The following is a 23,623-nucleotide window of genomic DNA, read 5'->3' as shown; positions in this document are numbered from 1 at the left end:
TCCACTAGCAATTCCAAACGTTTGGGGATACTTTGACATAGGCAGGCAGATAGGCAACCACTGCGTTACAAGAATAGATTTGGGATTAGACAATTTCGCAGGTGAATTTTTTAAAGAGAAGACAACAATGTGTGGAGTCAAAGAAGAAAAAAGACAACTGAAGCTGCATACTAGACTGTAGTATTAGACCAGGGGGTTTTTCATAGTTTTGAATTCGGCCTTGTTGGAGTTTTGGATTACTTTGTTTTCCATTTCTCTAATTGGAAGTCTACAAGAGATCATTCACTAGTGGCAGCAGCCACCTCAATGTTGGATAGAGAATATGAGCGAAAGGCCCCTTTAAGAAAGTCTTTTTTGAGAAAGAAGATGGCTCACTACTACCCGCTGCCAGCTGTTTTCTTTTGGTAGTCATAAGCTTTATCCGATTCAGGGTCTTTTGTGAATATGAAGGGTCTAAGGGAGGAAGTTTTTTACTAGCAAGTGGTTCATGAGAGTGTAATGTAAGGGATCAAAGAGAGTCATTTGCTCATCAGGGCAGACAAAAGCCAATCTATAACCCTTTTAATAAGGTCTGAAAAGTGAACCCTGAAGTGAGTTCGGCCCTCAATAAACATATATAATTACAATGACAAAGATAAAGAAATAAAACAAACCAGAAATTAAACTAGACATAGGATCAAATGAGCTACTTGGTTTTCATGGCGGGGAAAACAAAAGAGCTACTTAGGATTACAGAAAACCACCTCTCCGGTCTTTTAAAAGAGCAGGAAAGAAGGACTCACCTCCATGAAAGGTACAAATAGAGGTTGAAGATTCTTGAATACCTCTTCAATTGATCTTGATGCATTTATCTACAACAACTTAGATGTTTAAAATGAAAGAAAAAAAGTTTAGGTCAAATTGATGCAAAACAATTACATTGTTTCCCTCCTTTAATCATCCAGCTTCATCTCTCTACCTTTCGAACTTTCCCTCGCTCCTCATATTTTTGCAAGACTGGGATGCTGGATTGAACAAACACTTTGAAACGATTCTTTATGGTCTCAATGTTGTCATCAATTCTTCCCTGCAGAGCATGCACACGAAAACAGAGCCATGACATCCCATTTCTATTCATCATTATAATAAACGTGTGGCATTGTGAATGAAAAACTGTGATTTTTAATTTCAGAAGCCACATTCTTTCCTTGTGTGTGTTGGGGGCCATGGGCAGGAAGACACCTGATTCCTGCTTAGCAGGCGTTTTTCCATTTCCTCCTCTGTGCAGTCAAGAAAAATTACAAATTCTGGCTCGATTCCAGTCTGTAATTAAAATTTTGTTAGCAAAAGATTGGAATATTGGAAAACATCCATTACCAAAGCTGATTATAATTCTTATTGAAATGATTACTTTCATCTTGCTTTTGCTGTGCCCGGATCCAAACGTAACTTGAGAAAATACAGGCCATTTAAAAGCGTGTACATGGACATTAGTACAGGTGTGTTGGAAGGAGGTCATATTTCGCTGAACAGCTCAAGAACATATGATACTTTTTGATAACTCCAACACTCATAATCAGGATGATAATACGGCTGCTGCTCCAAGCTGCTCCCTCCCCCTCTCTATGCATCAGCCCTCTCCTCTCCCTCTCCCTCTCCTTCTCCCTCTCCCTCTCCCTCAGCCCCTCCCTTCCCCTCCCTCTCCGCCTACCCCCTCCCTCCCTCAGCCCGCCTACCTGCCCCCCTCCCCCCACCCTCTCAGCCCCCTCCTCCCCCGCCCTCAGCCTGCCTCCCCCCTGCCATTCTTCCTGCCTCATTCCCCCTGTCCTCCCCCGCCCTCAGCCCGCCGCCACCCCCGCCCCTTCTCGCTCCTTTGCCCACCCCCTTCCCCGCCTCTCAGCCTGCCCTCCCCCCTGGCCTTTCTCGCCTCTCCTCCCTCCCCTTTCCCCTCTTCCTACCCTCTCCCCCGCCCATTCAACCTGCCTCTCGCCCTTTTCTTGCCTCCCTCCTCCCTGTCTGCTTCCTCCTCTGACCCCTTCTCCTCCTCTATCCTCTTCTTGCCCCTCTTTGCCTTTTTCCCTTCCCACAGCTTTTCTGGAATGGACAGATCTTTCTTCTATTCGAGTCGGCCTTCTCACCTTGACTGATGATGTGGATCCTCTTTCAACCAATCCTACTCTGCCTCCACCAGCCACGAAACTATCACATTAAAGACGAGTTGCAGTAGCTCAAGAAGGATGTAGAGCTTGAATGGTTGACCACTTTGATCGCACGCATCTAATGGGTCTCACCCTTCCAGGTCTCAAGCTAGATATTGGATGCTTGCTGTGCTTCCCGCAGACCTCACCCCTCGATTTAGAGATGTTCGCCTTTTGGGAAGAGGTTATTTCCAGGTTGTATTTAACTCTTTAGAGGCTGCAAGCGCCGTGCTCCAAGCCCGTTTTGTATACGTGGGACACAGGAAGATTTTCTTTGTTTCCTTCTCTCTAGGCTTTGACCCTGTGGAGGAGGATAAGGAGGTGTTTTTGTTCTTCATCTGGTTTACCGAGCTCCCCCAGGTCTACCGTTGCCTTCTTCATGTGATTGGGGAGCACTTCGGTATGGTCATTGAGATCCCCCCCCTCCTTAGGTTGCCCTTGACAGCTACTGCAAAGGCAACTACTAGGTCTAACAGGGTCCCTAGAGTTAGGATCCTTACAAAGGACCCTAACATTTCAGATGATCATATCTTGCTTCACTGCCCGGATGGATCTTTCTTTCGACAGAGAGTGGAGGTTGCAAGAAGACAAGATCAATGCAGGATCTACAAGACCCTTGGGTATTTCGCCAAGGAGGATTGCCCCAGGAAGAAGAAAAGGCCTAAAAAGCCTTTTGGTACAGCAGCTCCCCTTCGACCTTGGCAGGGGTGGGACGGCTCATGCGCCTACTCTTCAACCTTGGCAAGGTGGTGGTACTGCTCCTCCACGACAGAGCGCTCCTCGACAAAGTGTCCCTTCTGTACTGCCGCCTCCTGCCTCTGGTGCCTCACATCCCCTAGTGGCACCCGCAGCACTTCGTTGGGTTCCGATTCGTACGCAGCCTCCACCCTCGTCAGTTCAGGAGGCCGCCGTCCTCGACTCCACCTCCTTAGGAGCTTTGGAGTCTCCCATTTTGGTTGTTCCTAGTGTTGCACCTCACGCAATCCAGGACGCTTCAGCTACAATTGCAGTCCCGGTTGTAGCTTCTCCCCTGGACCCATTGGTTGCCCCTCTCCCTGTCATAGTGGTATCCCCTCTCCCTGACCATGCACATTCTCTGGTTGGAGGGGACTCCGAAGCTTTTCAGACACAGGAATGACATTCTTCAGAAGATCCTCACAGCTCAGACATAGATACAAGCATTCGCTCAAAAAGAAGATGAACTTGCCCGTGAAGAAAACAGCCTGCTGGAGCAGATATGACTACTTGCTGAGAAGGAAGCAAACGAAAGAGAACAGCCTCAACACTAAGAGAACGACAGCCTGACCCTCTGTAGACCACAACTCCTATCTCTATTGATCCTATCTCTGTATCTGCCAGTGCGCTTGAAGAGAGAGCAGCGACACAAAGTGCCATGCATGCACAAGCACAGAAAAGCACTACCCCTGCTGAACCACAGAAAGCTCCGCCAAGCCTACCTTCATACAAAAGACCAGTGTCTTGCGCGGACCCGGCGAGTGTTTCAGCTAAAGTGCGCAACAAAATCATGTCAAGGGAGCAATTTATGCAGACAATCCAGAGTCTAGCCAGAGAAGCCAAAGAAGTGCTAGGAAAGACCCAGAAACGACGACGCCCATGTCCTTACCTTCACATTCCAGGCACAGTTGTCATCAAGGTGGTATCCCATGTGGTTCCGAAGGACGACGCTAACTAAAATGCATCCTAGATCAGTTAGACTCTTAGATCTCATTACGGTCTCCCCCCGTGTAGGGGAAGGAGTTGTTTTGTTATTTTTGTTGATGTAAAAAGCTTGTATATCTTCTTGACTTTATAATATAAACCCGCATTCAACAAAAAAAAAAATCCTGGCAAAAGCAATCTGCCTGCTATGGTTGCATCCCTTACTCCCTAATCTTATTCATGATACGCAGATAGGGTTTGTTCATGGCAGAAGGATTTTTTATAATATATTCTCCTTTTGGGAAGCTTCTAAGTGGGCCATGCAGAGCGGGCAAAAGCTTGAAATCCTACTCCTAGACTTTGAAAAAGCCTAGAGGGCACCCTTCATCACTTTGGATTTTCAAATGCATGGATCAAAGGGGTCTCAGCCTTGTACAGGTCAGCCCATAGCCAAGTGCTCATAGGAGGGGTTAGGGGAGACAAGTTTCAGATTTCCAGATCAGTCCGTCAGGGATGCCCTCTTGCCCCTTTTCTTTTCCTTTTTGTGGCTGAGGCTATGAGCATTTTTCTTAGGTCTCGAGCTGACATTCCTGGGCTTAGACTTCCGCTCAGACGGGAAGAGGACCACGTGGATTACGAGTTAGCGGATGACACTGTCATCTTCTTGGAGGTCTCTCCCCACCTAGGATGCCAAGTCAGTTTGGGTATCTCTTCTTCACACCAGTTCTCTCCCATTAGGAGGAAACTCCTTTTCTAGAGTTCAGCTAGACTGGACCTTGCATCCAGAGTGGTGGTTGTGAACCAGGTTTTGCTGGCCATAGCTTGGTATGTGTGTTCCTATTGGTGCACTTCTAGAGATTGTATGACTCAGCTCATAAGTCCTATCAGGAATTTTTTATGGAGCGGGCTTGATGGCACTACTGACACTATTGCCAAAGTAGCTTGGGACACCTTGATCCTTCCCACACAAGAGGGGGGTCTAAACATCATAGATTCATACTTGCAATGCAAGGCCTTGCTTTGCAAGTTTGTGGTTAGAGGACTTATGCCTGGAGATGAGCCTTGAAAAAATTTCTTCATTCATGGTATTCAGGCTTGCAGCCTGTCCTCAAGGGGAGATTGGATGGACAGCACTAGATGGATCTTCACCTCAGCCCGGTCTCAGGTCTCCTTCCTCCCCGCTTATGGTTGCGATTTTGACGGGTTGGGCCAGCTTCAGAAGTATCCTTCGAAGAGTTACTCCCTCCTCTATCGGAGAGATTGACAGGCAACCGATTATGTGGAATGACAGTATACTTGATGAATGGTAGGCAGCTTGGTATGTCTCACTATATGTAGTGGTCCAGGTGGGAGAGAGGCCCTGCCGCCTCCGTAGGTTCTTGGAAAGCCTTCAAGAGACTTCAGAAGTTCGTCAAAAGCAAACGGTTATTCACCTTAGAGGATGTGCAAGGAGGATACTTCAAATTGATGCAGCCCTTCCCCTTGATTGGGTGGATATAGATGACAAGCCGTTGTTTCGTGTGAATGGGGGCTTTCTTGAGGACAGGCATTCCCCTCCAGGTTATAGCTTTTTTGGGAGCACAGGCAGGTCAGAAGCTAGTTATTTCTTTAGAGGATATTCTTGTGGGCATGCCTTTTCAGTCTGCCAGGATCATAGGCTTTTTGGATCAGGGCAAGGACTCTGCATGGTATATTGATCCGAGCCCTTGTCTTTATCTTTCGGGTTCTTAGAGGTTGTGTCTCTTTAGAGGAGTCCCCATAAAGTTTCCCCGGAGAGTGGGAATGTATTGTTGTAGGGAACCATGAGAAGAGCCTTCCCTTTTTTGGTTACACGGCTAGTAACGCCAGGAAGTTCCCAAATCAGATGTAGAGGTTTGAGACCTTCCAGGGCCCCTCATTGGGAGAGTTATCAGGTTTCCACTGATTTACAGAGGGTCTTCCAGCGGAGGCTTTGGAGATCCCAAAGAAATAGAAAGGTCACTCTATTTTTTTTGCTTTCTATTCATGGAGCGATTGCAGTGAACAGGTGGAGGTCTAGATTTGGGGTAGACCCCACTTGTCCTAGGTGCTCGTCTGTTGATATCATTGTCTATGGGACTGCAGGCATGCGGGAGCCATTTGGATGGGAATTGCCAGGGTCCTCAGTACTTTTGCTCCTTCTCGTTTCTTCATGACGCGGGGATCAGTGGCTTGGCTCTCCCTGTCAGGGCCTCATATCTTCTTTGAGTGGTAGGATGCTTCTTGGGCCATATCGATTCGACGTCACATAGTCGAGACTTGCTCTCTGGAGGATATGTCTCTCTCTCGCTATTGACCAGTATATGTTGATGGGGATGCTGCTTGGGAGAACTGGCTAGCATCACTGCTTGGCAAATTCGGAGGGCCAGATGCATAGAGGCCTTAGACAAATCTCAAGTCCATCCCTAGCACACCCTGGCCAGTATTTGGGCTGACACCGTTCACGCACTGATGGCCAGTTGGACAAGCATGCAGTGTTCTTCCTAAGCAGCCTCAGCCAAGAGAATTATATTCCTTAGGGAATGGAGGGGTTCCCCCTCTTTCTTAGAGACTGTATTAGGGTTGAGGTGGGACTTTCAGCCTCAACTTTGGTTTCTTTTCAGTTCATTTTGAGTTTTCTACTCCCTGTTTTAGGGGGGTTTCCTCGTGCACAACATGATGTATTTCCGCTTTGAGCTTGCTCATGTGGGTATTTTTCATACTTACAATAGCAAGTCTACTTAACACCACATACACTAGTCTACTTCTCACAATAGCAAGTCTACCTAACACCACATACACTAGGCTCCAGAAAGCCTATGCTCCTATCAATAGCACCTCGCTGCTCCACTCCCTACCCTTCATGTCCTCCTACAAGATAAGAATTGGATGTGTGCACTGTGCTACAGCTTCCATACATTGGTGTCCTTTGCTGATTATTGTTTTCAATTATTTTTCTCCTCCTTCTGCTAGTCCTCATTGCAACTTCTCCCTGTGCCTCCCCAGCCATCTTCTACTGATCCTTGTCTCATTTATTATGCCGCTCTCTTTTTCTGTTATATCCTATGTCTTCAAGGTTCTTATCAAAATTTTCCCTCATGATACTCAATAGCGAATTTCACAATAAAATTTATTTCAACCCTACTTTATTTAGAAAGACTTTCCAGAGGTTGCAGCATGAGCATAATAACTGCTCAAAAAAGAACATTCTTATGCTCAAATCTCAGACCTGCCCTCATGCAGGGTAAGGAAAAGGCTCTAGGTAAATCTCACCCCATAGATACAACAATAACTGAGATGCACCCTTATTGGGATAGAGCTCCTCCTTCAAGTTGGAATCAAATGTTTCAGTCACCTACTTTGCTCAATTATTATATGCATGGTCAACCAAGGCTTGCTAGTGGCTAGCCAAAGGTAGAACCCTAGAGGGTTAACTTACTAGCATAGGATTAATGAAAGTGGGGAAACAACGATAACATGCTACTTTTAAAACAGATTAGTGCCAATCATGACAAGCAAATTCCAAAAGAAGCCACAAGAATGGGTGGAGGCCTTTGGGACAGAGGAGAATGAAGGTACATGGCACGGAATGGAAAGGAAATGGAAAGACTAAAATGAAGATACAAGTGCAAAGCAATGATAACCAAAGTACTCACATGATAGAATGGAAAGGAAATGGAAAGACTAAAATGAAGATACAAGTGCAAAGCAATGATAACCAAAGTACTCACATGATAGAAAGCTTGATGTTGACTAATGTGACAAGACTAGACAAGTACAACACAATGTGTGTGACACTAGACTCTAGAAAACACACAATGTATATGGAATAAGTCCCATAGTGACATGTGGCACTCTAGGATATAAAGTAGAATGGTGTCTACTAAAATACACTAGAAACACCACCTAGAGACCTAGTACACTCCAAATAACTCACACTTTGACTTCATATTCTAACATACCCCCATGAAGGAAAGGTGAGGGACTATTGGAATGAAGCCAAGAACATAACATGACAATCATGGACTACTAATCTGTGCACCCCATGTAGCTCAGAGTCTCATATCATAGCATGGCTACATGACCCGCTCATAGGTCTAGGGAATACACCACATCCTGGAACTCGTTCAGGCTTGATAAAGAGACCCATCAAAGCCAATAGAAAGGCTCCTACAATACATCCCCTCCTGACTCCATAACAGAATGGTGGGGAGTCAGACATGAAAAAACAGAAAGATTGCAACATTTTAGGAGGACAATCCAAGGTTGTGAACCTTTATTGACTCAAGCACACAAGGCATTATTACAAGCATTTTTGGGGGACTACCCAAGGCAGAGTACCCAAGCACACAGAGAATAGATCAGAAACAAAAGTCCCGATCATCAGGTACATAGACCTTTGAATGGAGAGAGAGATCTCTAATGTCGGCAGTGAGAGCATGAGTCGGTGTCGAAGCATCATCTTCTTCTTCGTCTTCACTTGTTGCAGCCCCAACCAAGTTGGCATGATCCTTGTTTTATTGCTTAGCAAGCTTCTTGAAGTAGCGATCCTTCCGACAATGATTGCATTTGAAAGGCTTGAATTTGCCTTTATCCTTGGAGTACAATGCACTGGAGTCCGGAGTGTCTGCATACCGTCTTTCATGATCAATGAGCATAGCAACCATGTCATGATAATCCATTTGTGTCACACGCAATGCTGGTATGATCTCCCGGTACTTAGAAATTTCCTCAATGCTCGAGAGGAGCATAGCAACTTGATCATCTTCCCCTACAGGGGCCTTCAGACTAGCAAGCTGAGTGACAAGGGGATTCCATATGATTCAAGTGAGCAAGAAGAGAGTCTTCATGCTTCATTTGCAGCTTGAAGAATTCCTGTCTTAGGAATACCTTTGAATTGATGATTTTGTTGCCGAACAATTCTTCAAACTTAGCCCATAATTCGTGAGCAGTGGAATCAAAATCAAAATGATGAATGACTTCATCACCCAACCCCAAACCAATGAAAGAAAGAGCTTTGTACTTCAAATTTTCCCAGTGTGCAATTTTCTTTTCATCTGATGGTGGCCTTTTATCCTTGCCACTAACAATATGCCACACTCCATCTTTCATAAGTAAAAGACGCATCTTTGTTTGCCATATAGGGAAGTTCTTACCAGAAAACTTCTCAAACGAAATGGTAGTTGATTTGGAAGAATCCATGCTTGGGAAAGAAGTGCAATAAGCGCAATAAGCTATAACAAATCACCTCGGTTAATCACTTCATTCGTATGGGCAGCTTCATTCGTTGGCCAGCATCTCAGAGGATCTCATAGTGAACTGTTTCAGCAAAGTGTTGCTGTAGATGGCGGGCTAGAGAGGGCTGTAGTGCTGCTGTAGATGGCGGACAGCGAGCTGCTCATCTAGCTGTAGAGAGAAGTGCGCAAGGGAGAGAGGCATTGCTAGGAAAGAGCAGCAGTGTGGGAAATAGAAGGTGGCGGGCAGAGGGAAGCAGCAGTGCGCAGCAAATCCGTGCTGTAGAGAGAGGCGCAGCAATCACGAATAGCTAGGCAGGGCAGATGGAGATGAGCAGGGCGGAAATGCGGGTGAAGGAGCTCAGAAATGGAGGGACTGAGGAGCAGCTACTAGGCGGAAATCACTGCAGCATCATGGCAGACTGTTTGGCGCTGATAATGGAGCTGTGGATGGCGGGCAGAGCAGAGAAGATCCCACGAACAGTCCACAAACAGTCACGAACAGTCCACCTTGTTGGAGAAGTCAGTAGGCAGCAAGGTGGAAGCTCATGTTCACCTCCAAGTCGAGATCTTCATGTCGGAGATGAGGCAATGTTCCATGGTGAAGCTAAGTTCCGTTGTATATAAACTGTAAATATGCTGTCACAAATCAAATGTTTAACACTTGATGTACACGGGTTGTGTGGTGCTGGGAAATGGAAGCTAATTTGGGCATATCTCAATAATTTGCAGCCTGATATTGTGGCTCTACAAGAGCACAATCAGCATATGTAACATGGTCATTTTGTTGGATATGACATCTTTTATGCGGGAGAGCATTCTTTCTCAGGTGTAGTCTTTTTTGTAAAGCATGATCTCTAGCCAATTGCAGCAGCCTTTGATGATACTCAAGCTAGATGGATTCTTATTCAGTGTCTTATTCAGAGCGAGATTTTTGAATTTGCTTTTGTTTATGCCCTGCAATCGTCTCCTGGTGGAGGTATGATTGGGGATGATATGCAGTGATATCCCTAGAGACATCATGCTTTCCTCTGTGGAGACTTTAATAATGCCCCTCAACAGGGAGATAATACATTTGGTCATATTCATATGCTGGCCTTTGAAAGGCATCTTTGGTCTCAATTATTGTTTTAGCTCAGTTTGGCTGATCTTTGGAAGGAATCACAACCATGTTTGCTAGGCTACACATTCCAACATAATGCACTTTCTTATCAGGCTCGCCTGGATCGTTGATATAGGGTCAACCCGCAACAATTCCGACCATGCCCCCTTACGGTTGAAAATTTCTTTACACGAAATGCTTGATAATAGGCTGTCACAAAGAAGGCTGCTCATTGTAAACAACAGTTATTTGGAGCATGATGCATACAAGGCAATGGTTTATGATGCCTGTAAGCCTCTTTTGCCTCACAGTTTCATTGATATGGATTACGCTTGAGATGCTTTTATTGCTAGAATGCAATTAGTTATTTGGGATTATGGCAAAATTTATATGAAAAACTTGCGGGACACTATTGCTCGGGCCAACAATACTCGCCAATCTTTGACTGAGCTTAGCCACTTTTGGCCTTTGTCCAAGGAAGAAAGCACATCTCTATGTCCAGCTAGATTTTGTCTGCAAAGTAAATCACTAAATGCGAGACAAGAGCAAGAGAAAGAGATTTCTTGGATAAGGGTTGTTCATCCAAAGAATTCTATATTACAAGAGACAATCTGCAAGTATTTGCCGTGCTCTTATGCCAAATGGTTTGGACTTCTTCTCGAGCACAACTTGCTGCAGCATGTGTTGCTCGTTTTTGGGATTGCAAATTCTCCTTCACAAGAGGTTCTTGCAGCAGCGAGAAGCCAACTGTTACAGCATGTCTCTCCCATTGTTACTCCTGCACAGGCTCTGAAGCTAGAAAGTCCTTTCACTGAGACATAATTATCCGATGCGGTAAAATCCTGTGGTAGATGGAAATCTCCAAGATGGGATGGTCTTACTGTTGAATTCTTTCTTGCATACTGGAATATCCTAAATCAACTTTGCTGTGCCTGATCAATTTTGCTTGGGAAAATCAGCACATGCTGGATTCTTGGAAAAAAGGGTAGTAAAACTTCTTCCCAAGAAGCAAATATGTGAATTCTTGGCTGATTGGAGGCCTATCACTCTCATGCTTGTTATTTACAAGATCATCACTAAAATGGTAGTTGATCATATTAAAGGGAATCTAAATGATGGCCTAAATTCACCCAGCACAATATGGGTTTGTGTTCCTCGCCGGCATATCACAGATGACATTGCAAATGCTTACGTTGGAATAGAATATGCCAAATACACAAAGCAGGATGTTTTATTACTGCAGATTGACATTGCCAAGGCATTTGACAAATCCAATGGGATTTTATATCACAGAGTATGCATGCATTGGGTTTTGGTCAAAAATTGCAGCATGTTATTTATTGGCTCTACGGTGACAGTAAAGCTGCCTGCATACTGTCTAGGGATATTTCTAAAGCATGGACTCTTCGTTGTTCGGTCCGTCAGGGCTGTCCACTTAGTGCACTTTTATATGCCATCACCACGCATCCCATGCTTCAATACATGGATCATCTGGTGGCGACCGACATGTTGCGTGGATTAGAGATTCCTGGAAGCAGCACTATGATTGCTTAGGCTTATGCTAATGATTCATTTTTTAATCCTCATAATACTGAGAATGATCTATCCTCCCTGATGCATGCCTTATCCTTATATGGGTCGACTGCAGGTCTTCATGTCAATTTTCAGAAATCTAAGTTGTTGCCTTTGCATTCCAAGGATTGGCATTCTCTTTTATGGCCGGGGGAAATTGTCCAATCCACTCAATTGGTTCGCCATCTCGATTATCCTTTAGGTTGGATGATTACTCGTCGCCAACAGTCTGAATGGATACTTGCAAAGCTGAAGAAAAAGCTTGAATATTGGAAGTTGGCCATTTGGCCATTGCATGTCAGGCTACAGATTGTTCAATCCATTTTGATGGCATATATTTAGTTTTACTTGCCTCTTATTATGTTCATCAAGGGAGATCTTACATCTTTTATGTCTACAGTTATGGAAACCTTCTGGTGCTCCAAACATGGCAAGAAAAGTTTGAGATTGCTTTCAGTGCAACATCTCTGTTCACCAAAGATGCGTGGGGGACTCAATATTCTTAACATCCATGTGCATATTCTTGCTCATAAAGGCAAAATGATGCTGCAATTTATGTATGGTTCTCAACCTTGGACTGCCATGATGTGGCAACAATATATAATCTTATACACAGCATTCCAAATGGATAAGTATGAATTCAACGTTGTCAAACGTATAATGAGCTGTCAATGACATGTGGACGAAGCCAAATGATCATTACTTGTAAAAAAAGGTGAAAATGAGAAAGAATGAAATCGAAGTACCTAGAGAAAATGACTTACTACAGCTTCAAATGCAGCACGATTCTCCTCATTTCTAGGGAATCCATCTATCAGAAATTTGTTGCTCCCACTCTCATTCATAGCCTTTTGTAGCAACTTCACAGTGACTTCTGATGGAACGATCTTACCTTCTTTAATAGTCTTCTCTATCATGGCCCTATCACAAGAAAAAACGTGTCAAACTTAAGAAGCAAAATCCTCATATCTATACAACTAAGAACACACATACATTGAAGTCTTACCCATTATTAGAACCTGATTTTATTTCAGCCCGCAACAAATCTCCAGCACTAAGGTGTATAAACCCATAAGTGTCCACAATCTTTGAGCATTGTGTACCCTTCCCACTACCTGGACCACCTGATGCACGTAGCCATAACAAATCGTATCCGTGTCAGAAGTCTTCACTTGGATACTTTTTTTTTTTGTTGATTTTAGGGTGATAATGTGATTCCCCATTTGTTGTATATATTGTCTAAACTAATATATTCCACTTATAAATTATACAAATTTTAGCTCCAACTCTTGTGAACTACTACATATCATTAAAATGAATTTACTGCAATCCACAAAGTTAATTGATTATCCTAAGGCCTCTTTTTAATTAATTGGGTGAATGGCTACAAGTCATGGGAGTGGTTTTTTTTAACAAGCCTAGTTAAAATAACCAACCTACTTCTAAACTCTAGCACTAGAGTGAGCAACAGTTAATTCTGATTAGCTAATTATGTATAATAAATAATTCTAGCTTTTGGATTGAGTTACACCGTTACTTTTTATAGTTTTCTCCTTCCTTTTGAAGGAACATGGTGGAGAGAGAGAGAGAGAGAGAGAGAGAGTAGACTAGGGAGAGAGGAAGTGATACTCAAAGAGAGACATAATGAAATGGAAATGAAATGACTATAGCAATGAACCAAAATAAAAGTACTCACATGTAGACCAAAGAGCTTGTAGCTTGATACTTGATTGATTTGACACTAGATAAGTACAACTTTTTTTTTGGGTGAAATCTTTGATTGATTATATTATATGAATAGCAACCTCAAAATAAGATGCTACAATTACATCAACTGAAAATTTCAGTAATTGCCAAAAAGACCTCATGATCTATGCAGCGGGTCTGCAAGCAATCAAAGAAAGATTCCTGCAGAGAACGCCTAAAAAAGCCAAACATAGAACTTTACAATTCCTATATGTCCATAAAGTCCATAGTGCCCAGTAGCAAACCCAAACGAAGAAAAGATGAAACTCTGGTCTGGATGGATGAAACCCAAATAGCCAGAAGAACTTCCCAAACGGAACAGATGGGAATCTCGCTCGCAGGCGCTATCGAAGTAGATTAAAAAACTCACAAGAGCACGGACAATGCCAAAACAAGTGAGGCACAGTCTCCAAAGACGCAGAACATTTGTGGCAAAGTGCAGGAGCAATGTGTCGATGAGCTAATAGCTGTCCAGATGGAAACACTCCCAAAAGAACTCGCCAAAAAAAAACTTGTTGCCGAAGCGGTACTTTATAGGCCCAAAGTTGCTGTAATCTTTTCCTCCACCACTTGGCTGGGCGATGCATTCGCCAAACAGAATCACCTCTCTCTGAAACCCTTGTATAAGAGCACATACACACATATGAACACCTATGCATACGGGATAGTTCCCAATATGACACGTGGCACCCATAGGACTCACTAGACTATAAAACACCTCCTAGACACCTAGTACACTCATTTTTGACTCACTTTGGCTTCATATTCCAACACCCCCCCATGAAGGCAAGGTGAGAGACTACTGGAATGGAACCAAGAACAGAACATGACAGTGATGGTCTAAGGTGAGGGACTATTGGAATGGAACCAAGAACAGAACATGATAATGACGGTCATCAAACTGTGCACCCTATGTAACTCAGAGGCTAAAGTCTAAGTGTGTTCAGAGGTTGATCCAAGCACTCTCATGGCTTGAGACTAACATGCTTAGAGGCTCATATTATAGCATGGCTACATGACCAACTCCTAGGTCTAGGAATACACCAACATCCTCGAACTCGGCCAGGCCTGATAACGAGACCTATTAAAGCCAATACATGGCTCCGACAATACATCCCCCTCTAAACCTATCAAAGCCAATGCATGGCTCCCACAGTACATCCCCTCCTGGCTCCAGGGGCTAATGAGAGACATGGAGCCACACACCAAAACAAAATAGGAAAATACATCTTTTTAGGAGGACTATCCAAGGCAGAGAACCTTTGACTCAATACACATGATTTATTTGCATTCATTTTTGGGGGACAACCTAGGGCAGACTACCCTTGACTCAAACAAGAAAGTAGTAAAGATATATATCATTCATTTTATGCATAGCAAGGGCAGAGAACCCATGTGCTCGAAGTAGCTGCCGCACAAAAGTGTGCACATCCTGCTCGTCGATGATGTGTCGAAGATGCTCATGTCGAGGATGCCTCGGAAGATGTGTCGATGAAGACCATAATGTGCCGATCAGAGAGTCACCGAATGTGCAAAAGAGGGTCAAAAAAATGAGCAAAAGTGCTCAAAAACATGAGCGAAAATGTACTGTAGGAGATGACGAGGTGTGAAAAGAGTATTCCCCGCTATCGGAAGCCTCAAATCAATGTACCGGAGTGTCGGTACAGTCAAAATGACTTGTGGGTAAGCTCGGGAAGCTCAAATCACTGGTGGACGTCACGGAAGTCCAAATCTGATCAAAAAATGTCAAAAAGTAGCCTAAAACTGCTCGGAATCGCCTTCTGACAAGTTGTACGGACTCCTGGCACTGTCGTGCGTCCGCCTGCAGAGGTCCGGACGGACATCCGGACAGCTGTACAGACAAAAAATCAAACTTTTTTTCCTCTCTCAAAATGGTGCGGGACAGGCTCGTTTATGTTCGGGCAGTGCCAAAATGTCAAAAAACGTCAAAATCAGACCTCAAAAGGTCAAAAAACAGCCATTGCACTGCTCCAAAACAAGTTTTTGGCGACCAACTGACGAGGAATGTCCGCCAATGCTGAGGGAGAACCACGAACTAATGCGAGAGTGAGCTGAACTCACAAATGAGGACCAAGAGCAATCACTAGGACACTGGAGTACTTGATGGCGAGGAACCATGGCGAGGCTAAGGGAAGGGAGGCTCTACCTTAGAGGAGAGGGGAGCTTCCATTTGCGGGCTTCTCACATCCTCTAGATAGAGCAAGAAGAAGGGGAAGGTAGGAAGGGAGGCTCTGATACCATATGAAGGAACATGGTGGAGAGAGAGAGAGAGTAGACTAGGGAGAGAGAGTGATACTCAAAGAGAGACATAATGAAATGGAAATGAAATGAATATAGCAATGAACCAAAATAAAAGTACTCACATGTAGACCAAAGAGCTTGTAGCTTGATACTTGATTGATTTGACACTAGACAAGTACAACTCTTATATAAGAGCACACACACACATATGAACACCTATGCATATGGGATAACTCTCAATATGACACGTGGCATCCATAGGACTCACTAGACACCTAGTACACTCTTTTTTTTTTTTTTCCCCCAAAAAAGAGACTTCTATTAAGTAAGAAAGAAACCCACTAGAGCAAGCTCTGTGCAGAAACACACCATGCTAAGCATGTAATAAAAAACACCTCAGAGGAATGAGGTAGAAAGAAACCAAGGCTGAGGCTGAAAATGCCATCTCAACCCTGTAGAAGTCCCAGCAAAGAAGGGAGAGTCTCTCCAATATTTGAGAAAAGTAACTCTCCTAGAGGAGGCTGCTCAAGATGATCCTTGCATGGTTGCCCAAATGGCCATCAAAGTGTGTATCGTATCTATCCAAGTACTGGCCAAGATCTAAGAAGGGTGAACCTGAGAAGGGTACACTCATTTTTGACTCACTTTGGCTTCATATTCCAACATCTTCCACTTTAAACTTCCTTGATTAGTTAGTCCTTCACTCTTAGAGCCTTCTTCCTCAGTTGCAAGTTTGTTTCTAGCTGACAACTCCAATCTTTTCTCATCTACATTAACCAACGATCAATGGGTAGACCATTGTGGACCATCAGCCAGACAAAGTATGAAATCTTGTCACACCTTCTCCACCTTGACCCTCTCTTCCCTTCCTGCCACCTCTCACGCCCTTCCTTCCTACCCATCCCCCCTTCTGCTTCTGTTCTCCCCCCAATCAGCCCATCTTGTGGGTCTGATAGCAGCCCGTTTCTTGGGCCATTGACTCCCTCATTTGGGGCTGTTTGTGCTCATGGTCTCCCCGTCATTCCTCGGAAGCCTTTGAGTTGGTGTTTGACCTGGCAAAGGCCTTGCACTTGTGTTGCACTCGCTGGGGCCATTTCAACTACCCCTACCTCTGTAAGAGCTTTCCAACCCGTTCTGCCGCTCCTAAGAGTTGTTCCAGCCTAGAAGTTGTTCACAACCCCCCGCGCCCCCCCCCCCCCTCGGGGGTGCCCTGGAAAGGGCTTATACAACACCCTTTCAAGAAGTCTGCCCTAGGGCTTCAACCCTTCATTTCTAATCCTTTAGTCTTCCCTTTGACAATCAATGAAGGCCTTTTGGGGTGCCTAGAGGCTGCTCCCCCCCCCCCCCCCCCCCGCCCCCCTTTCCCCTCTTTCCATCCCTCCTTTTCCCTTTTGCATCCTGCATGCCATTTTCCCCTTCACCCTGCCTTAATTGCCAAGACATTCCACAAGAACAAGCAAATATAGTAAGCAATGCAATCCTCATGACCTCATCATCAATACATTTAAACACAGATCAATATGCAAAACATAAGGCCCATTTTAAAATACATTATACATGGACCATTTTACAATTCACGTAGAAGAGAATGGTAAGTTCTACATGCATGAAATTCTAGTTCTCATAGTGGATCCAACCTATATGCCTATGAAGAGATGGTAAGCTCAGCTGAAATTGTAGGGGAGACCAAAAAGTTTTCAAATTTGTATTATACCTTTTGGGCCCTGTAAAGGGTCTATGGAAAGCTGGAGATCTTTTTGCTAATCACGACAAATGTTGGAAAAACAGTCCAAGGCCTTCAAAAAGTCATGCTGACTTTCTTAATGTTGCTTATTGTTAGTTTATATTAAGTTACTGCTAGTTTAGTTGATACTATTAGGTTTAGGATTGAGTTTTTGGCCTTACATGAGGGGTAGTGAATTATTTGTCCTTTAGCTTGTATGGCACCACCTTTATTAAAAGCATCTGATTATTTAAAGGAGGGTCCCACTCATATTTAATAGTCCATGCCCTCTCTCCTCTCCTTTCTTTTCACACATCTATGTTTCCCCATATTTATTCACCTTCACTTGCTTTTTTCTATTTCCCTTTCCTTCCAATTTACACCTTTTCTTTCCCTTTTACAACTTATTAGAAAACTATATTGTAACATTTATCCGAGATACTTTACATTTTCACTAAACGGGGATTTAGCGATCGTGCCACCCATAGTTAGGTCTGTACGCATACGGACGTTTTTCCGTACCCCATCCGTACGTCATCCCGTACGGCCTTCCGTACGAGTTTTTTTTTTTTTGGGGGGGGGGGGAGGAAGGGGATCGATTTTGTGACTGGCCAAAACCTTGGAAAATGCATTTTTTAGCACTATTCTTACCCATACGCTGCTAATTCGTACTCCGTACACTGTTGGCCGACTTTGGCTGTGGTTGGCCTCAAGGACGGTCTCAAGGAGGAGGAGGAGGAGGAGGAGGATGGCACTGATGCAGATGATGATGAGAATGAGGATAAGCAAGAGAATGAGGATGAGGATGCAGCTTGAGGCTTGAGCCTCATCGGTTGTGAATTGTGATGCATTTCAATTTTCAACTTTATTTCCGGGCTGTGGCAGCCTTTTCTCATACAATGTTTTGCCTTTGATGTTTTGGTGTAGTGACTACTTCAAGTTTCTACTACCTACTATCTTCGATCCTGATGTTTGGTGTAGTATTGATCTATCATTGACACTATGTATCAGAATCCAGATTCCACATGACTATGGTCTCTGGAGGCTGGACTCTTTGAACTTTCATGAATCATTATTCATGACTTTAATATTAATACAAGTTTGAAGTTTCAAGTTGAAATTTTTGTAGCTCTATGTCAATGTAATGTGTACAGTGTAATGTGTACAGTGTATATTTTTCTAAATGTTTTTGGGTAAAATAAGGGTCACATATGTTTCAGCCCTAGGGGCTGAACCATACTCCAATCATACTTCCATACTCGTATGACGTATGCGTATGGCAACGTATGGAAAAAACTATGGTGCCGCCTTGTTAAAAGCAAGGCTATAGTGGTTTGCAACCTTGTTATATTTCTACTCAGCTATGTTTAACACTATAGAATCAAAGGCTCCTATGGATTAAAGCTCGGTGGAAGATACCCAATTGACCAAAAGAAAGACTTGTGTGAGGCCTATGATCTAGGAATCCTCTCCTTTCTACATGAATAGAGGCCCCACCAAAGAGGTTCTGATGTACTACTACCATTGTGTTCATTGACTACCTTCTTATATGCATCAAGCCTCCCCTTTTTTCCCTTCTTTTCTAACAAGAGCAACTCTCTATTCCAAATTTGGGGATTGAGATCTTGTTGGTGACTTTTCAGTCTAGCCAGAGAGGTTCTCATGGCAACTTCTTGGGTCTCCCTTAGCTGTTCAGGTCTCCCTTTCCCTCAAGGACAAGCAACACGTGTAGACAGCCATACAATCCCATCACAATAGAGTAGTGGTGGGCTGCATGGTGAGCCTCACGCCCACTTGGAGTCAAGTTTGAGATTGGATTCTCAGCCGAGCTTGGCATCAGATAGTGACCACATCCAAGAGGTCACAATTTGTGGGATCCAATTAGTGCCTTGAGGAGCAAAGTCCCATCTTCATTGGCCCGCACTTGGTCTTCTTCATACCTTTGTATGATGGTTTGATGGTAGACAACATGGAGAACACATACTTGGTCTTCTTCCTACCTTCGTACCACGGTAGATGACATGGAGACAACCCACCTCACAGGGTCCAACTTGCCTAGGCCTTCTGCTCAATTTGGCCGAAGCTCCAATTCGTTGTCCCAATTCTAGCCTGCCCACTCACCGGACCAAGTAACAACTCCCATTGTGCCGGCATAGGAACTCCCCCCTTTTCTCTTGATCCCTAGGGACGAAGCCTCGCTTAGAGAAGCCCCTCCCAAGAGAATTCTGGCGACTAGGGCCGTGAAGTTAGTCACATGATTACCCCATGGCACTGGAGATGCAGTCTTTGACCTTAGAGCCTCGCAAGAGGGTTCCATTGGAGCAATTTGGGATTACCTCCTATCTATTCCAAAGCAAAGGTGCCCTTCTTCTCATACACAAAGCGGCAGGGCAAAGCTGGCTTCGAGCCCTCTGTGTAGGAGGGGGCATGTACCACTTAGGCTTTCAGTGGCCGACTTTTCACGGGTATGTCAGATCGTCGTTCTGTAAAAGGATAAATTTTAGAATTTTGAGCTCTACACATTTGATAGCCTAATGTGTTCTTTAAGTGACCGTGTTTTAAGAAACACAAAATCCCTTAAGATAGTAACCAAAGGTTTTCGCTTGGGATTCTTACTTTTGGCTAGAGTTGAAACAATGTTATCTCTCCTAGCCTCTTTGGTTATCGGTTGGGATTCTTATTTTTTGCTAGAGTTGGAACTATGTTATCTCTCCTAGCCTTTGACTGATGTGAAAATTAGAGCTCTCTTGAGGTTTGTTCTTTTCATGCATGTGACGGCCATCTCTGGAGACTGTTACATATAATCGAGCCGTGGATAGCTCCTATGTCAAGTAGATGACGCCCATATCCTGTCACATGTGGTGCATCTGCTGAGTGTCTCACTACTATGAGAGAGTAATCTTCAAAGTTTAGCAAGCCCACCTGTCTATCTCTTGTGCGTGCATTGAAGTCACCAAGAAGGAGGATATCTCCCTGCCTGAAGAACTCAATGATGTCATCATATATCATCTCATATGGGCTATGTCCCTCTGTGGCGACCTCATGTGCATAGGTTGATGTAGCTGGTGGGAAGTAGCACACTACAATGAAGAGTGGGCATGCCTTCAGTAATCGGACTCGTATCCAAATATGTCATGCATGCTCCCCTCTCCATACTATGGATATGAATGGCCTCAAGTGTGATCTGAAGAGAACAGCTACACCTCCAGAGCCCCATACTCCACTATCTCTCCTCATTTCTCTTGTATGAGAAGATTCCGAAATCCACGTGTACCCTGTCACTGTAGGCAGCCCGGCTCTCATGTGTCTCGCTGTGAAAGATCATGTCTCTATCAGTGTAGTTCTCCAAGAGCCCCCCCCCAACCCCGAAAGGGTACCATTGCAATTCCACACTGCCATACACTGCCCCGTCTTCCTTATCTTTCTTCACTAGGTGGTGTAACCTTGGTACATCATGTCTCTCTCTTGGCTGTAGCTGCTCTGGAGGATCCCTGCATGCTCCCCCAGATGGCCATCAGTGTGTGTATAGTATCAGTCTATATATTGGCCATAGACTGGGAAGGGTGAACCTGTGAACCCTCCATCGCCTTCGTACATCTAGCCCTCCAAATATGCCAAGCTGCAATGCTAGCCAGAATCACCCATGATGTGTCTACTGAGGCATGAGCAACTCTGAGAGAGTAAAGGGAACATCCTGGAGAGAACATGACTCCACAAAGTGTCATCGTATAATGAAGGCTGTGAGTCTGAGTCATGTCCCTCAAAAAACACCTGAGGGCCAGTAAGAGATAACTATGAAATATGCTAAATATCTTGGCAACACCCTTCGAGATCATCTTCGCCTGTCTGCACTCCCAGAGGCAATGCTGAGCTAACTCAACTGCTACGTGGCATTCAGGACAAGTAGGGTCCCTGAACCTGGATCTCCATAGGTTCACTGCAATCCCTCCATGAAGAGAAAGTCAAAAAAAGAGACCGTACTCCGCCGTCTGAGGTGGCCAACCGATAAGAGTCTCCGTAAGTGAGTCTGGCATCTCACCCAAGTTCCAAACGCCCTGCAGGGATGAGGTAATGTGATCCCCAATCTAATACAAAATGAAATAAAGAAATAAGGGGTATACCATCTAAACCAGGGCACTTGCCCTTGTGAAGGGTAGAGAGAGCAGTCCTGAACTCTATGTTGGTGAAGGGTGCATCAAGTGAGACTATCATATCTCCAGTCACCAACATAGGTAAGTACTGGCAAATAACAACTTGAGCATCATCTCTGGCTTGTGTGTCAGGATTTGCTGTAAGAAGGGAGGCATAGAAATCTATGGCTACCTGCAAGACGGCATCTGGATGTGTCTGTAAAACTCCGCCCGAGTCAACAAGCTATGTAACGCTCTCCTTACTATGTTTGGGGCCAAGAGTAGAGAAGAACTGCTTGTTGACCCTACCTCCCGTCTGAGTCCAAAATGACTCTCTGGCATGAAAGGCATACTCTACTCTTTGATCTAACAGTGACTGCCGCTGAGCTCTTGCTACAGCAAGGCGCTCCTGAACCCAAGCATCTGTAGGCCTCTTCTGCTCTTCCCTCTGAAGAGCAGCCAACTGCTGGCGGATACCTATCTCTCGCTTGAGGATCTCACCTCTTCTGATACAAGCAACTGAATGATAAAAGTTGCTAATATCCAAGAGGGTTGCAGCTATATCTGACGAGGAAAGCTGCCCATCGTGCATCTGAGTACGAAGTCCGCAAAACTACCTCTGTGAGGCCCTCCTCTGTATAGAAGGCATCTGGAATCCTGATACTGGCAGAGCAGCTCCTCACCTGAGGATTTGAAACCAAGAAAACAACTGGAAAATGATCTAAAGTGGACACCCTAGGTGTAATGCATATTGTCCCACCTTTGTCCAAAGCCCGATCATCCACATAAAATCTATCAAACCGTGCATGGATAGGCATCTACAATCTCCTATTCGACCAAGAAAACAGGAGTGACTGTGGTTTGAGTATGGAAAGCATCATCATGCCAAGTATCTCTGTGAAAAAGGAAGGCATCCCAAGATGCTCTCTCTAGGGAGTGGATACCACTTTCCCTACCTCCTCTTTTGTATGTGGGAATTTCAACCATGTTGAAATCACCTCCGATGATCCAAGACTCTGCAATGCAAGACCAAGAAAGCAGCTCCTTCCATAAAAGGACATGGTTCCCTCTTAAATTGGGGGCATACAGGTTTAAGAAAACAACGTTACGCCCACCAATCAAAAGAATGATCCACTGAGCTCTAGAGGGAACGATGATCTCATGTCCAATCACCACGGGGAGCATTGAAGAAGAAACAGAAATGCAAGTACCTCCCCTAGTGCCCAAGGCGGGTGACCAAAAAGTATGGCCTGAGAGAATATTACCCAACTTGGCACAATCCCTGACATCTAGTTTGTGTTCCTGAATTGTAAGAATTTTAATGGAGCCCCCAGTAACACCTGGATGAATTTGGTTACGAATCAGGTGCCTAAGGTGGCGGTGAGGTACACCTCCGAGGCCCTAAACGTTCCGACTGACAATCCTCATCGACGAGAGGAAGAGGCCGGATGGAAAACCTTACCCGACGTGGTAGCGGAGGCATCCCTCTCTTGGGAAAATTTCCTCCCATTAAGAGGAGGGAAGTCAACTGGGGAAAGTACTCCCACACCTGTAGAAGGGGAATCTCTATCCACAGTGATCTGAACAACCTGCTCTCCAAAGGTAGAGGGTACAAACTCCTCTAACTCAAACTCTGCCATTTTGCCAGGACTGCAAAATAATTCCTGAGTGATGCATGTGGTGCATGTGTGCGGAGGATCCCTGCAGAAGGTGGAGTAGAAGCAATAATCCCTTGCCTCTGTCAAGAGGTGAAGAAAGATTAGCAAAAGAGAAAGGGGGGCGCTGACGAAGCTTGGCCATATAAGTAGCATTTGTTAGAGTTAGCTCAAATGTCCACCTCTCATGTAACCCACCAATATTCTGTGTACCCAATGTTGTAAGGCCCCCATATGAGGAGAAGCCATGATGGGTATCAGATATTGGGAGGGATCCCCAGTTTAGACCTTGGCGGGGGGGCACGCTAGGCACATGCTCTTGGATTCTAACATGGTATCAGAGCCCGGGTCTGGTCCCCGGCCACC

General features: G+C 44.6%; 1 protein-coding gene across 2 annotated transcripts in view; it reads right to left on the bottom strand.

The window, feature by feature from the left end:
- Window positions 1-23,623, bottom strand: part of LOC147890038 (UMP-CMP kinase 3-like) — a 62,343-nt gene that overhangs the window by 2,380 nt on the left and 36,340 nt on the right. For both annotated transcript variants that reach the window (XM_087390456.1, XM_087390457.1), the window contains exons 5-9: window positions 12,748-12,865; window positions 12,506-12,662; window positions 1,222-1,302; window positions 959-1,066; window positions 783-851 (exon numbers count right to left, since the gene is read on the bottom strand). In XM_087390456.1, coding sequence (XP_087246582.1) covers window positions 783-851; window positions 959-1,066; window positions 1,222-1,302; window positions 12,506-12,662; window positions 12,748-12,865 — 533 coding nt within the window. The remainder of the gene's footprint in view (window positions 1-782; window positions 852-958; window positions 1,067-1,221; window positions 1,303-12,505; window positions 12,663-12,747; window positions 12,866-23,623) is intronic.

This window comes from Dipteris shenzhenensis, chromosome 19 (assembly GCF_047967505.1).
Source record: "Dipteris shenzhenensis isolate YYH24624 ecotype China chromosome 19, Dip_SZ_1.0, whole genome shotgun sequence".
In the NCBI taxonomy this organism is placed as follows: domain Eukaryota; kingdom Viridiplantae; phylum Streptophyta; class Polypodiopsida; order Gleicheniales; family Dipteridaceae; genus Dipteris; species Dipteris shenzhenensis.
This window is presented reverse-complemented; position numbering and strand designations above follow the sequence as displayed.